This window comes from Stegodyphus dumicola, chromosome 4, assembly GCF_044657685.1.
Source record: "Stegodyphus dumicola isolate Sdum_Otavi_A_Nest chromosome 4, ASM4465768v1".
NCBI classification, from domain to species: domain Eukaryota; kingdom Metazoa; phylum Arthropoda; class Arachnida; order Araneae; family Eresidae; genus Stegodyphus; species Stegodyphus dumicola.
In genome coordinates this window covers 19,765,870-19,781,987 of record NC_140771.1, presented here as the reverse complement: position 1 = coordinate 19,781,987, position 16,118 = coordinate 19,765,870, and the positions used below count along the sequence as shown (strand labels likewise).

At 36.0% G+C, this 16,118-nt stretch overlaps 1 protein-coding gene across 1 annotated transcript in view; it reads left to right on the top strand.

The window, feature by feature from the left end:
• The window catches only part of LOC118188757 (hemicentin-2-like), a 425,265-nt gene that overhangs the window by 362,521 nt on the left and 46,626 nt on the right, over positions 1-16,118 (top strand). The window contains exons 7-8 of the mRNA XM_085814240.1: positions 10,266-10,556; positions 14,593-14,880. Of these exons, the coding sequence (XP_085670366.1) occupies positions 10,266-10,556; positions 14,593-14,880 (579 nt within the window). The remainder of the gene's footprint in view (positions 1-10,265; positions 10,557-14,592; positions 14,881-16,118) is intronic.

Below are 16,118 nucleotides of genomic sequence, written 5' to 3'. Positions count from 1 at the left end.
ATTCTGTGCAGCAGTTTTTCCTTTCCAGTGGAATTGTTTCCAGTAATTCCTCTATTATTTTACACTCATCAGTAACACGCCAAAACCGTACGAAAACGACAAGTTGTGCTATCCCTGTGATTTCAGTTTTCTTATCAACTGCTTTTCAGAATGCTACAACTACACTAACTTCCCATTTATCTTGGAAAAAAAACATCTTTCTTCTGTACTTTTCTTTTACCATTTGTTAAGCACATCGCTTACATTTTAATCTCTTAATTAAAATTACATTTAAAATTTTATTTACAACTTTAATTCCACAAAATAAACTTACGAACCAAGACTCAAACGTTTTACATAATTTCAAATGGTACTGATGTAGCATAGATTTAACGACAAGCACATTTATTTAGCAATTCCATCTAATTAGCTGGAACTGCGCAGCTTGTACTACATCCATCTTGCCAACTAGTGACTGAATGATGTAAAATAAGATATTATCTCAATAGGGATAAATAAATAAGCAGATAGATACAGCAAAATATAAAATTTTTACCAAATCTTGGCTGGCGAATAAATTTATTGATTAAACCGACGTCCTACCTTGGACGAATCATGCGACCTGGCGTGCAAGAATACAAAGCTTGTAAATTTTTCATTTAACTGACATCCTAAATCTATTCAATATAGTTCTGTTTCATTCAATAGCAGTCATGCACATAAACGCGATCCATATGTATTCAATATTGTTTATATTTATTGTTGCGTTCTACAGGTTCGTGGATTTGGAGTGATTGATGACAATGCTTAATGAAGAATCAAAACACATCATCATGAATAAAGATGTGTCTTGATGAAGATTTAAAAAAAAAAATCAATTTATTCGTCAGTACTACACAGATGCGTTACAGTCGTCGAAAAACTACGACACGATTAACAACCCAGCCTTCAGGTTACCAGGTTATAACGGTGAAGACAGCTTCACGGCAAAGTACTAAAGTGCAGCTCTCGACTCGGTTGATCTATGAGCTCAAAGCACTACTACTGAACTCAATATATTCTGCTAGTCCGCGTACAGGCAAGATATATAAAGCTTTTGACCTGTCTTCGAAAGCATTCTTGAGGAAACCACAAAGAATTCGTTCTAGAATGTTCTCGCTCCATCTATGGCGTATCACCAATTTTGAAGCTAAATGTCGCCAAATGAGAGATTTCACGTCAAATCTGGCAACCCTGCCTTTCTTAGCTGCTTTATAGTAACCCTAAACCCGTTTTGCGGGGAAAGCTATCTTCACTTCCTGAAATGCGGTGAATTAATGTCCTTTTTTCCGTTAGGTTCTTTTTGCGGGTCTGTCAGAGCGCTGTTATATGCGTTTACATATGTATATTTGCTGTCTGCTAGCTCTAGCTTCAAACTCAGTTTGAATGTAATGACTGCTGAAATGTTTGCTAATGCTTTTCTATTTCCTTAATAACCATTATATTGCAGTCTAGTGTGCAATGAATTTATTCTATATCGAAATCTGTAAGCAAGGTATTAAAACGATGCATAACTGAAACGTTTTGGCCCACCGCGTGCGGCAAGCGAGCTACCAGACCACTGTCCTAAAGAGCAAAGTCTCTCCACATCGTTTCCGAAACAAAGATTGCTATCAGCCGTGAAGTGCATGTTATGCCACAGGACGTGTTAAGACGCGTCGTGCAAGTCTTCTTGCCTTGCCTGGAATAATGTATTCAGGCAGAAAGAAAACATTTAGAAGACATTGATTTCAAGGTTCACTGGTGTCTGCACTGTCTAGATTATGCATTGCGTTATGTTCCTATTTGCATAGTGCTATTTCACACTCATATAAAATTACTACAAGTACTAACCGTAACCGTCTTTTTGTTGCTAATTAGAAATGCTTGATACACTATGCACTTTCATGATAGGAAACTTACCATGTCATTCAAATATACGTGAAATTTCAACTAATTCTGAATTACATAATCACATTTATTTTTATATGCAGAAAAAGCTACTAAAAGACGTATTTAATTTAAGGACTGGCCATTATAAATGTTTTATTGTAGCGCTTCAGGTGTATGGGCACTAAAGCGTGACATTTCGAAATTTAAAATGTAGCAAATTATGAGTTTGTTTCTCTACGAAGCTGAGCTGCATTATTAGAAAATTTCCTCCCTTTATGTAATGTGCCAAAAAACACCAACCAATCAACTATGTATAAAGCTAACTGTACTTTACATCTGACACTATAAAAGGCTTTTTTAATATTTTTGCGTTCTGCGGGTTTGGTGGATTTCTAGTGATTGACGACAACACTTGATGAAGAATCAAAACACAATTTATTCGCTAGTATTACACAGGAGCAGTCGTCAAAAAACTACAATAAACATGCTGAAACAATCAGCAACACAGCCTTCAGGCTACAACGGTGAAGACAGCTTCACGGCGAAGCACTAAAGTACAGCTCCCGACTCTGTTCGGTTGCTCTCAATCTAACCTTTGAACTCTACTATAGTGCTACTGAACTCAAGACACTCTAGATACTACTACTCTCCGTGTACAGGCAGGGTATGCATAGCATTTGACTGCCTTTGAGAACATTCTCGGAAAAACCGGTAAGAACCCGTTCTAGAATGGTCTCGCTCCGTCTATGGCATATTGCCAACTTTGTCGCAAAATGGGCGATTTCGCACTAAATCTGGCAACCGTGCCTTTATTTACCCCTTTCTGGCAACCCTAATCCCGCTTTATGGAGAAGCTGTCCTACTGAAGCTGAGCATTTCGCAACCATATTATTACGAATTTTGCACATAGATAGATGATTTTAGTGCAATTATATGTGAAATTGTATTTTCTAGTACAATGTAATACTAAATATAGAGAAGGGAAGTTTGCCGGTAAATTAAGCATACAGGGGCAAGTCTATTTAACATTGAGTAAATAGCTGTTGCTCTAATTTGGCGAGATATCACTAAGCTGGCAAGGGTTTTGTCGACTTTTTAGCCAAATTTGGGGAGAAATTGCCAAACCTGGAGAAAGTTTGGCGACATTTTGGTTCGGTCCCTGTATCTCCGCAACAGGTATTGTAACTGAATAAATGTAACTGGTCACTACATTAGTTGAAGCCGTAACTTGACCATCATATGCCATTTAGTAATTTCGAGAAACAGAAACTACTAGGAATATTTTAGCGGCCGGTTGAAAACTATATAAGATCGGAGAGAGCATCTGTTTCTGTTGTCCGTCAAATTCTTTGTTATGCAGCTCCTGCCTGGAATACAAATCGAAATATATAATTTATCATCCAGCTTAATGGGAAGACCATGAAAAGGGTCAGAGAACTAAAACTCCTGGGTATTATATTGGATGAAAAGTTCACCTGGCTGCCTCACCTTAAAGCGCAAAGAGAAAAGGCTCACCTAATCGCAAACAATCTGCAAAAAATGCAAGGCCCGCACTGGGGCCTTCGGCACAATATCTACAAGATACTTTACTCCACTGTCGCGGAGAGGGTCTTAACCTACGGAGCAGCCATCTGGGCAGCCCCGATGACAGTCAGAAAGGCAAAATTGCTAAGTAGTGCACAGCGACCATTTGCCCTGGCCATAACGAAGACCTACAGGACAACGTCGACTGCGGCCGCTTCGGTATTAGCAGGGCTTATGCCGCTCCCAATCAAAGCGCAGCAAGAAGCCTCAATTGCAAAGGTGACGCAACTCCAACAGCCATGCACATATGGGGATACATGCTATCTGCCAGAAGTCTACGAAACACGCAGGTCCAAACTAAGCACACATCCGTCGGAATATGGACTGGGCATAAGGACTTTCCACTCACCAGCGTTAACCCCGCGCTTAGACGGACCAGGGGCCGTGCTTTATACAGACGGGTCAAAAATTGATAACGCTGTAGGCAGTGCCTATATAGCCTACATAAATGGAAACATAGCAAAGGAATGGAAGGGCCGCCTGGGCGCACAGAACTCAGTGTTCCAAGCGGAAGTAGTTGCCCTCACAAAGGCAGTGAAATGGGCAATTGACACACGGCAGAGTAGAGCTACGATATTTACTGACAGCCTGTCAAGCGTTTATGCTATCAACAACCCTCTCCAGCACTCCGCACTAATCTCGCACCTGCAAGAAGTCCTCCGTCTACAAGAAAATTCAATGAGAATCCAAATTTCCTGGGTGAAGGCGCACGCCGGAATCCAGGGAAATGAAGCAGCAGACGCACTTGCCAAGGAGGCTGCCCAAAATGAGGAAACGGAACAGATTCAGGTGCCCCTGCCCCGGTCATGCCTAAAGAGGCAAATAGAGGAGTCCGCCATTGGAAACTGGCAGAATGAATGGGACCAAATCCCGCAAGGCCGCAGAGCATATGAGTTCCTGCCCAAGGTAGAGGTGGACTGGCTCATCTCAGCGCCCTACCTCACGCGATATATAACAGGCCACGGCCCCTTTCCGACGTACTTTCCAGAAAGGGGGTCTAGCAACAACTGATATGTGTGTTTGTGACAACTTGGGCTCACCAGACCATTATGTCACGGAGTGCCCCTTAACAGCAGAATGGCAAATCAAATTCCCAACCACCAATGTTCTGCCTTTCAAACGCCTTCTCGTAAAACATCGAGGCACGCGGCAAAAGCTTAAAAGCATAATGGACAAGCTAGAAAAAATGGGCATAGACCTCTGCAGGCCGGAATAGGGCACATGCAATAAACACAATTGGCATAACGATTTTCAAAGCTTACTAAAGTAGCTAGGACAGTAATGGTATGTGTATCCGTAGTATGGAAATGTAACTGTTTTTAGTTATCCACGAGCCGACGTGTCGTTAAAGGCTATTAGCACAGTAATGGACAGTGCACATATAATACTGTAGATGTAACGTGGCATGTATTGAGCACACATCTGTTAAGCGTCTTACAACTGTGAAGTCTCTAGATGGTTCCGAGATAGACCCGAGTAGTCATAGAAAGCCGTCCGTGCGCCCTGTCCTGCTGTCACCTGTCACCTGCTTCTCCAAATCAGCTCTATCAACTCCAAGTGGTGCAGAATAAATTTCTACCCATTATTACAGATGCTGACTTTCTCATCCGCAACGAACTTCTTCATAGAGATCTCAAGCTTGAGACCATCACCGAATATATTAAAAGAACAAATGAGAAGTTCTTCACAAAAGCAGTCCAATGCGACTTCGTGAACTATTCTCAAGTCTTCAACTATGAAATTCTCTTTGATGATCGCAACATACGTCCACTGGAAGCACACATTATCATGGATGGAGACCACTAGTTCTTCTCTTAGCTCCTCAACTCGTGGCTGTTTATACTTCCATTTTATCTGATTTAGACCGTGTTGTTTTCTAAGCTGTTTGGACTTTTTCTTGTGATGTTGTACTGATTGATGTTGTGTTGTTCTTATGCTGTATGGGTTGAATTAGTGTTGTTTTATTGTTGTATTGATCTTTTGCTGTTTAGTAGTGTTTATTGAATCATGTTTTGTATTTGTCATTGATCATTTGTCATTGGATCCTTTTGGATTTTTCTCCATTCTTGTCAAGTTTTATCATCTGCCAGATAACTTTGGCCGTTTTTCTCTTGGCACATCTCTCCTTTTCCTTTCCTCCGTTTTCTCTTCAGAGATGTTATCCTCGTCCAGATTTTACTATGTCATGTCCCCTGGGGCTTGATTTCATGAACCGGCAACGTTGCGTCAGGCAATAGTTCGGTATATCTAAATGTTTAAGTCTAATTTCCACTTGTTATTTCAGTGTTAGTATAGTACTGATATATCTCCGGGTTAGCTTCGCTCTTTAGATGCGCTTTGCATTGCGTTGTATTTAACGTTTTTTATAATTTTGCAGTGTAACTACTGAATGTATTCTGTGATACTGTGAAGAGTTGTACGACTATTTTTGTGGGAAGTTCCACAACTCTAAAGTGTTTCTTTTGATAAAATTAATTTTATTAACTTAAATTTTATTATCGGACCTGCGTACATTCAATCTCTTACGAACCCGTATGCACGCAACAATATTTATGTATAACATAGTGCATTCAATGGTTGGATTTCCTTTCCGTCTGCATAATCACCGTGTAATGCAGTGATCAGTATGTATGTGATAGTAATTTGAAATTTACATTTTGCATTGCGTAAGATCTAATTTTTTTTTCCTTAATATACTCGTAATTCATTATGAATTTATAATATTGTTATTGCATTAAATTTAACTCGAGCTAGAATATATTTTATAATCATGTAAGTAAAACAATAACGATTATTTTTAATATTAATTTTAGAATTATTTATTGTTGCATTGAAAACATTTCTTTATAGCATTTTAGAACGCTTTTAATTGAAATTTCAAATGTTCACATTATACGTTTAATAATAGGAATACTATTCTAGACGATACTGTGACGTTTGATACAAATTATTCAGGAACAGAAATCTGCGAAAATGTTTTTTTAATCTAAGTATCTTTATATTTGTTGCGCGTTTGTGAAATGAAAAACAGCAACGTCTAACAAGACTTGAGTATTTATGGCATGTATGCGATACAACAGCTTAGAGTACTATTCTTAAACTTGATTTTAAGCCATTTTGGAACTTAAATTGTCATTACATTTTGGCCATTAGAAAGAAAAGAAATTTAATAATCTATGCGATCGACATAACTTACGTGGTATTTTTTACATTGGTGACAAAAATCTCTTTTAAATTGTTATCCAACACACTGTGCTCTCAGAAAGTGAGCTACTAAAACTCATCCTTAGAGAGTACATATTAAGAATTTTGGTTAGAAATATGTCGAAAACAGAAAAGAATTTCCTCTTTTTATAACAGAAAGTTTTTCCTCTTCTTCAAATATCTTTATCGAAGTACATATTTTTAAACTAAGCTGTTTAGAAGATGATAACTTTTTTCATACAATGTACAGATGAAGGTTACACAGTCTACTCAGTACTACGTTTTACTGAGTAAAGCAAATAAAAGCTAAGCTAATATTTGATATCTTTCGGATGTGGGGCGAAATCTGGGCAAAAACAAGCCCAAAGAAATGAAACATTTTGTTCCTCTTTGATAAACCTCATGACTTCATAACTTCATGACATGACCTTGACCTGGATTTATTCCAAGAATATCAAATTTTTAACAGATTGGTGCTAGATATGCTTCAGATAAAAATACAGAAAAAATCAGCAAAAAAAAAAAAAAAAATACAGCGAATGCAATTGTATTCTTGCGAAGTAGAGGAGAAGAAAAGTGCAGTAAAATATTTTGCGTAATTAATAGCTCAGAAAATTCCCTAAAATAATCCAATATGAATGATTTTTATCAGAAACGATTGATTTATATTAACTAAATTATACAAATCTATTTCATGTATTTTATTTTGATACAAATTAAATAAATTAAAGAGAACCTTACAAGCATGGACTTTTTGCTGAAAAAACGTTTAGTAATTTAAGCGTTGATACTTCATCTAAGCACAAAACCTACATTGAAAATCTAGTTACTTACTTTGCAGAGTTATTAGGTTTCCTTGAAGCAGGAGACATACACACTGTCCTCGCCGGGGCTCCAGCCCTGGATCTTTCGAATACGCTTCCTATTATGCCATGGGGAAGGGAGAAATAAAATACCTTATATACCCCCATTTTAAAGGACGAATAGAGATTAGGGAACTCAGTCGCTAAATCTTGGTTGTGACGAATTATCGCTCATCACCTTTTAGTTCGGATGCCATTTGTTGAGTCATTAGGTTTTCTTGAAGCAGGAGACATTGAAAATGTGCAGTGCCCTGGCCAGGACACAAACCCTGAATCTCTCGAATATGCGCCGAGTAAGCTTCCAATTACACCACAAAGACATACGGAAACGAGGGAGGCAATACCTTATAACGTATATAACATTTTAAAGGAATACATTGTTATTGATAAATCTTTTTCCCTCTTGATTTTCAAGAAATAATCTATAAAATGACCCATTTGGTATAACGTCTATTTTCACTCATCTCTAAAGGATCATAATAACACAAGTTGATTGTATATAAGAATATTAACTTGGTTAACTATTAATTATTCTTCTTATTGATTTTCGATAATAACATAAAATATCAAGCAGTACACAAACAGCACGGCTGCATGTTTTTCTGGCATTTTTTCTGAGAATTATTCTCTCATTAATCTCTGTTTTACAAATTATTCTTATTACTCCTTGCTTAGTGCATGCATATAATCCTACACGCACCTAAGCATGCAGTTTAAAACCGAAAATAAGTCGTAAATGGATCATGCATCCATGAGTTTTCTTCGGTCTCTGTCATACCTTCATGGAATTAAGTTAACTTTCAAAAAGGACTCAAAATGAAAGCATGGATAAATCGACAGATTTACCAAACTAAGTGCAATTATTTTGGTATTTCTATGATGTACGATACTTTGTGAACGTTCTTCGAAGCATGCCTACAAACATAGAGTAATCGATGTTTGTGGAGATGTAGTAATATGGTGGAAAACTAATTAATCTGGTGAAAAACTTAAAAGACATTCAAATCTGTAGTTTTAAAATGTTACAAATTGAAAATACAAGATCCAATAAAAATATAAATTAAAGAATTTAGGTTTTTTGGATTATAGCAATACACACATAAGAGCTACCTGCCTAAGGAGAGGTATGATATATCTCGGCATGGGACATTCATGAGCATTTTTGTAGAATTTGGAGATACTGCCCCAGTGTTTTTCACGGTTGTTTAATAGGTAACAGAATAACAGCATTGGCAAATTTTTTCGAAATGCAGTGAACATTTCTGTTGTCTGTTTACATTAGTAACTGAGTGTAGAAGTTAAAAATGCTTGATATGAGTGTGACGATTGTATATTGTGTAACAGAGATTCATTTAATATAGAAGGCTCAATGGAAGAACATTATTTTGTGCTGAGAAAAGTCTGTGGTATCTCTAATGTTAACACAGGGACATGAAATAGACTGCGTGAAGATTTTGAAATCACTGTTCGTAATGTTTCAAAAGAATCCAGGAGTTTTATATAGGTACATAGCCACGTATAAAACATACATATATCGCGTCTACCTTGAAAGTAAGCAACAGAATAAGATCTAGAATCCCATATCTTGTTGTTATGAGCAAGACGTTTCGTGTATCAACTTGATTATCCAAAGTTGTGGTCAATGTTTGGGATACCAAAGAGATGTTAATTACTGATTATCTTTAAGGGAAAAACAATCGCGAAAGCATGTTATGCAATGCTAATATTAAAAGCGGACGAGAAAAATTCAGAGTAAACGAAAAATGAAGCCGGAGAAATGATTTCCTTGTAACCATGCTGATGGGCGTCAGAAAGATTTAGCAAGGCAATGACTGTTGTAACTGATCCAAATACGCTATCCTCAAGCCCTAAATTTACTTCAACACTTTCTTTTTTAAAACATAAAGAATGATTTCGTTTGATATGCGTTTTTCATGAGATGATCATTTCTACGGCTGGTTTGGAGAATATGAAACAAGATTTTCTCTCTCTCAGGGATAAAATGCAGTGCAAGGAAGTTGGGAGAAATGCATCGCCATCAGAAAGAATTGATAAACAAATGGCATTTAGCCGCCACCGAAATACACTGCTCGCCAGTAAAATTACAACACCATGAAGGAAATTAAAGAGAAAAAAGGTATTTATTGTATGTAGACAGTATGGCATGAAGACAAAATGATTAAAATTGTAAGCAGTTGGAGGTTTTACACGAGTGCGAAATTAGAAGAAAAAGCTGCCACGCCTGGCAACTAAACGATCTTTACTTGGTTAAAGAAAGGCATGGAGTTGAACTGGGCTTGGATGACAGAAATGGACAACTCATTCCATACTGCTTCAAATCTGTGCCACACTTCATCCAGCCAGGTGAATACTAATCATTTGCATATCCCAACCTCTTCTTCCTCTCATGTGATTTTGACTTTCGTCAGCTCATTCCTTCTTGGTGCTGCAATTTTAATAACCAGCAGTGTATTTCCTTATACATATTCTAAAATTATTCTTTAATATTTTCTCCATGGTTAGTAAATCTTTATGATTATATGATTTGAAAGGCAACAAAACTATGTTAATTGACTACCAAAATATGTAGTTTCTTATTTTTTTTTTAAATTACTCTTTAATAATTTAACTATATCAAATGAATGTGATTCTAAGATCTAGAAGTTAGTTTAAAGTAGCACTTTAAAGTATGTTATTTCATATAACACTATTTCTCTTTCCTAGATATACCTCAAGTATCCCTCCGCTTGATAAAAGAAGAAGTCGGGCGCCAACCAAAAGAGGATGATTATATTCGTTTAGTTTGCGACATTGACGCAAATCCATCCGTCTTGAAAGTGGGCTGGCTCTTCAACGATCTACCTTTATCTCACAATCAGTCCAGTACTGATATCGTGAGTGGGAACACGCTCGTGTTCAAGCGTCTAACGCGTCGCAACCGTGGGCGTTACAAGTGTTACGCCATTAACGAGGAAGGCAGGGGCATCAGTCAAGAGCTCACTTTGAATATTAGCCGTAAGTTAAGAGCTATTATGCATTATTTCTCCTATAAAGTTTATCTCTAGGTTACCTATAAAGCTATCTTATATATACTTATTATTCTTAAATCATGATAGTCTCATAATTATCAGAACTTTTTATCTTTTCTGAAATGAATATTCTTCATCCTAACTACATAATTTATAGGTTACTAACGGGCTGCGACCAAAACTAATTTACAATTTCAATATACAGTTCAAAAGAAAATGCATAAAACATTTCAGTATGAATGAAATCAGCTCCTTCTTTCCAAGCAACAACCAATTCTTAAATAATTTTCTTTGTTGCCAATCCGGGAAACAAAACCTTTTCACACTTCAGATTAATATATATGGCATCATGATTTAAATTTAATGTAGTATGACAAACGTTTTTCAATATCATTAAAATAATTAACGTGACAATAACATATTGTTTCAATTATCCTAACCTGAAGCATAAACGTTACGAACAGCAGCTATTTATTTAAAATGCTGACATTAACGAAAAATGTTCTACCTGCAATGACGTCACATGCAATCACGTGCTTTCTCTTACGTCATAATATGACCTTATACAATAATAACATATGTAATATTTGGCAGTGTTATTTTTATTTTACATTTTGTAAAACTTACAAACTTTTGATTAACAAACTGTACGATTTGAAAGCGAGCAGTGGCAACACTTTTCGAAATAAAGCATTTTTATGTATAACGCGCGAGACTGTTGCCACTCGGGAAAATGAGTAAGAAAATTAGTGCTTTCAGAGTTTCTTATTTATATCTCGGCTGATTGAAGTCGCACTCAGTCGAAATGGCTTCCCACGAATTTTTGAAACCTTTCTTGATACTCAACTCTCCGCCGTTCAGGAGGAGATAATGTTATAAAGAAACAGACGCGCACAGCATAGAATATAGTCATGTTTTGGATTACACTCTGTTTGCTAATTGAACAAATAGGAACCAAAATTTCCTACAGCATTCTTTTTGTAAAATTCTGTCATATTTTTAACTGTTAAATCCTGCACGTTAATATATCAGATGTTGTATTTCACTGTTTTCTTAAAAAACCTTTAAATGTTTCATAAAAATGAGCGTGAAGACGTTTTCTTCGTGATAATTTTATTGATGATTATATCACATGGAAAATAAGAAGACATCCCTTGATTATTTTTAAAGTTTTGTTGCATTAACATTCTATAAATCTGTATTTTAAGAGATTATTCTCAATTTCAAAAAGAAAAGGAAAATCGGAGAAGATGTAAAAAAATGCCTTAGTTCTGCTTCTTCTAAAATCCTTAGCTTTGCGCTTTGCTGTTTGATGTACAGAACTCAGTCACTCGTTACTAATTTGCTCTATACTTGCTCTGCTCTAGTTTTCAGTTTACTCTAAAAACTCTTCTGAGAATAAAACCCTTTTATCCAAAATGCTTCAATGGCGGATTTTTCATTTTTAAACTTCTAGTGTGAAGCGTTTAATCTTTGCTCGGTGAATGTTCTTGCGATAGAACATATGCTTCAGTTTGTAAAGAAAGTTAAAGAATATATCTCAAAGTATTCTGGATATAATAAGTTAATTCCTTGCATTTTAATTTGCATTTAACTTCTTTATAATGCTGCTTAGCAGTTGAGTCAAAAAATTTCTCAGGTATTGAAAGCTTATTAAATGTTTAATTTTTCACTTTTTCAATAGTAAAGTTGTATCCTTTGGTAAATTAAAACATTAACTTTATTTTATTTACGAACTTAAAATTCCTGCAATGTCAGTTATACGATAAAAACAGAGGTTTTGCACTGAAATGAAAATATGAAAATTTTTCATGCTTCCTTTTCATTAAAAATTCCAAATACATCATCTTTCGCAATAATTTAAAATCTCTTCGGTACAGTTCTGACATTTTACTTACATTTAAGAAATAATTAAAACATTTGTTAGCATCTTTCCTTCATTTTTCGTATTATCATGTGCTCTCTCAATCCAAAGAATTATTCAGATTGAATTCGTAAACGTTGTAGTGTAATTTCAGAGGAAGAAACCCTAACTATATGACTTGTAGTAAATAAACGTTTGTCTGTGTGAATGGCTACCGCGCTTGCCTTGTCTTCAGAGAACACTGTTGCTCTAGTGAAATTCTAGATTGTTAGACATTAATCCGAGGGAGTAACTTAATCTTGATTTAGATGGCCTAGGATGGTTGTCCGACACACTAATGTTGTGCCCACCACTTGATAAGAAATATTTATACTATAGGCCATGTAAACTATGCATTCCAACTATTCACTGCTAAACTTAGAAGACTTATATTATGGTTTTGCATTATTTAATTTAACACTCACAAGTGATGAGTGTTAAAATAAAATGGGTCTTTGGTAATAAGAAGGCGTTAAAGGTAAAGTATTTAAATTCTTAAATCGTCGACTAAGATTACGTTGTGTCCGCAAAACCCATTGATACATATGAATATGAGATGAGTTGTGTGACGTAGGGAAAGAAACATATAATTAAGAACTTACCTAGAATCAGGAACCAGACGCAGAATTGCGAGAACCAAACAATCACACGCGAATTATTTTATTCTTATTTTTAAGCATCACTATTTACTTGAATAAACATTAATGTAATACGGATTAAAACTTGGCCAGACCAATAAAATTTCACACCCTGAATAACGCACATCATATTTCGCCAGACATACGGTAATATGTTTCTACACATGATATCACGATTATTCTTTACTGCCGCATTGGAACAAATTAATCCTAGTCCATCCGTTCAAAATAAAAGATCTGAGAAAATGCAACCGTGGCAAATTTTGGTAGTCGACAAGCATAATCGATTAGCAAGCCTATTTTTCGAACAATAGAAGAAGCCCGTGCACCCTACCATAGAACCACGATGTTTATAAAGAAGAACATATCAGTGAAGACATCTTTCGTGTCTATCTTGCTAGACAGTAGAAAAAATAATAGCAGCAATTTATACGAAGTTTCACTTTATTAGGACTTTTAGCAAGTTGATTTAGTCAACCAAGTTAAAAGTTGATTTGGTCTCCAAAATTCACCAGCAAGTTGATTTAGTCTCCGAAATTCCGCATGGCTTTCCCAGGCAGCAGTCGAAGAAAAGGTCATATATGCCCATAGAAAAGGGCCAGCACCCGTCCTTCAACTCCAAACGCAGAAGAGAGAGAGAAACCGGTTGGTGGAGTCTCTTCAAGAGTTGTCTTCGTTCGATTACGATTAACAAAATGATGCATAAATACAAAGTGGAGGCTTGCTTGCACAATGAGATGCAATAAAGTTTTACTTATTTGTGTGTTTCTGCTTTCGCAGTTAAGCTACAAGTTGCAACTCTCATAATAGCTTTAAGTAACAGAGGGGGGATAGTTGAATTTAAAACATTTTTGTTTGATTTCATATACCTCCGAGTTGTATAAAATATCCCGATTAACCTATATTCCATGAATTTGAGGTGAATAATTTTTTATGTCTCATTCCATCTGTAAAGGCTTTGGTATATGCACCGTCTCCACAATTGTCTTTATCCAGTCTTTATTTTCGCAACCGTTTGTCTTACATATACACATACAAATTTTAAAAAGTATTTTAAAAGGCGAAAATATTCATGTTGTGGCATTTTTAAGTTTAAATAAATTGACTTTGTTAAATTTTGTTCGTTAAATTTACAAAATCTAACATTTTATATGTTTCCGTAAGCCTTATATTTATATTTAGGAAAGTTTTCTACTCGCTATAAAACGTGAAATATAAAAACCTATGACTTCCGTACGACACAAGTTGACCGAGATATCTGATGTTAAAATAGGCATCATATTAGGGGTTGTACAAAAACTGAACAGCTAAATTGTGTCAAATTTACATTGCATTAAATTTATACTGTATCTAACTTCCAACAAACTGATAGTTATTTTGAGCAGAGCCAAAAATCGTTATAATAAAGGCTCTGTATAGTAAATGACATACAAATGTTGCTTATTTTCTATGCATTATTTATAGTTTAAATTTCTTTCTAGATGCTCCCGTTTGCAAAGAAAATCAGCAAATCACATACGCAGTGGGTCTTAACCAGACTGTGACCGTCCGCTGCGAAGTCGAAGCGGTGCCTACAGATGTCACTTTCAAGTGGGAATTCAGTAACACGGTTCGCAAGCATTACAATCTGCAGCATACCAGCGATGGCGTTGTCAGTGTAGCATCCTACATGCCAGTCACAGCTGCTGACTATGGGACACTTTTCTGCTGGGCCAACAATTCTGTAGGCCATCAGCAGTCTTCTTGCTTTTTTACTGTCATTGCCCCGGGTAAGCTGTTTTTTAACTCCTCCATAAGTTTCGCATTTGCAGTCACAAGCTGTTATAAATGCGTTTGGTTTAATACATACTATTTACTAAATAATGGGGGCGTGAGTTAAATTAATATGCAAGCGTGAATAATGCAAATATTATAAAAATATGCTCAGCAATAATATAAATTTGCATTTTAGGAGATAACCTATAAAATACAAGAATGGTTGTGGTCCGGATAGCGTAATGGCAAACCGAACATTGAGTTGATCAATGTTAAACGAATTTCGCTTACTGCGCACGCCCAAATGAGACATTGGCGCAGTTACGACTTAGGCGCAATTTCAAAAGAAGATAAATACGAGATACGGTTGATATTATGTTATCTTGGGCGTAAACAGTTCGAGGTTTTAAAACGTGTAGTAAGCTGCTTCATTACCTGGAGTATAAATGTCGATTGTAAACTACCCAAATTATCTTTTAAAAAGAATGACAAAAAAGGAAACATTACAAGATATATCAGCTGATTATACGTCTGAGTAATAAAAACAATTGAGTACTTACCATACGTTCCATTCACTTTAACAAATTAAGGATTAAATCTAATTTAAATTATTGAATTAAAAGTTAAATAAATTATTGTAACTAAATGAACTGTTTCAGTTGTAAACAGTCGAAAAGACCTACATGACGAACAGGCTTGTGTAGGGTTGCTTATGCTTAGCCGCTCCCACGCCAGCGGTACACCACTGAGCATGCGCAGTAAGCGAAATTCGTTAACATTGATCAACTCAATGTGCGGTTTGCCATTAAGCGTCCGGATATAGCCGGAATTCCACAAATTTTATTTTCTCAGATTCGGGCGTTCCAAATTTATGAAATATAGACTCATTATTTTTCTCAAATTTAATTTTAGAACAAATATATCATTCAGAGATTATAAAAATTTAAAATTTTAGACTAAGTAAATTAAGTAAGAGGTAAAGTTCTTGTATAAGTACTAAAGAAATATCATATACAGAAAAGTTATTTTTATGCTTGTAATGTAAAGAACAGAATAAACTCATTTTTATGAAGTGGCTCATTAGCGGTGGAGTAATAAAGTCGCTGAACACTGGTAGTTCAGTCTGAGATTCGAATCCTTCGAACGGGCTGTCTGTAGGGGCGTTTTCGCCGTTTCCCCCATGTTTAACGTGTATACCAGCCAGTTTATCTTAGAAAGTCCACTTTTAGTTATAGTGAATTATAATGAATGA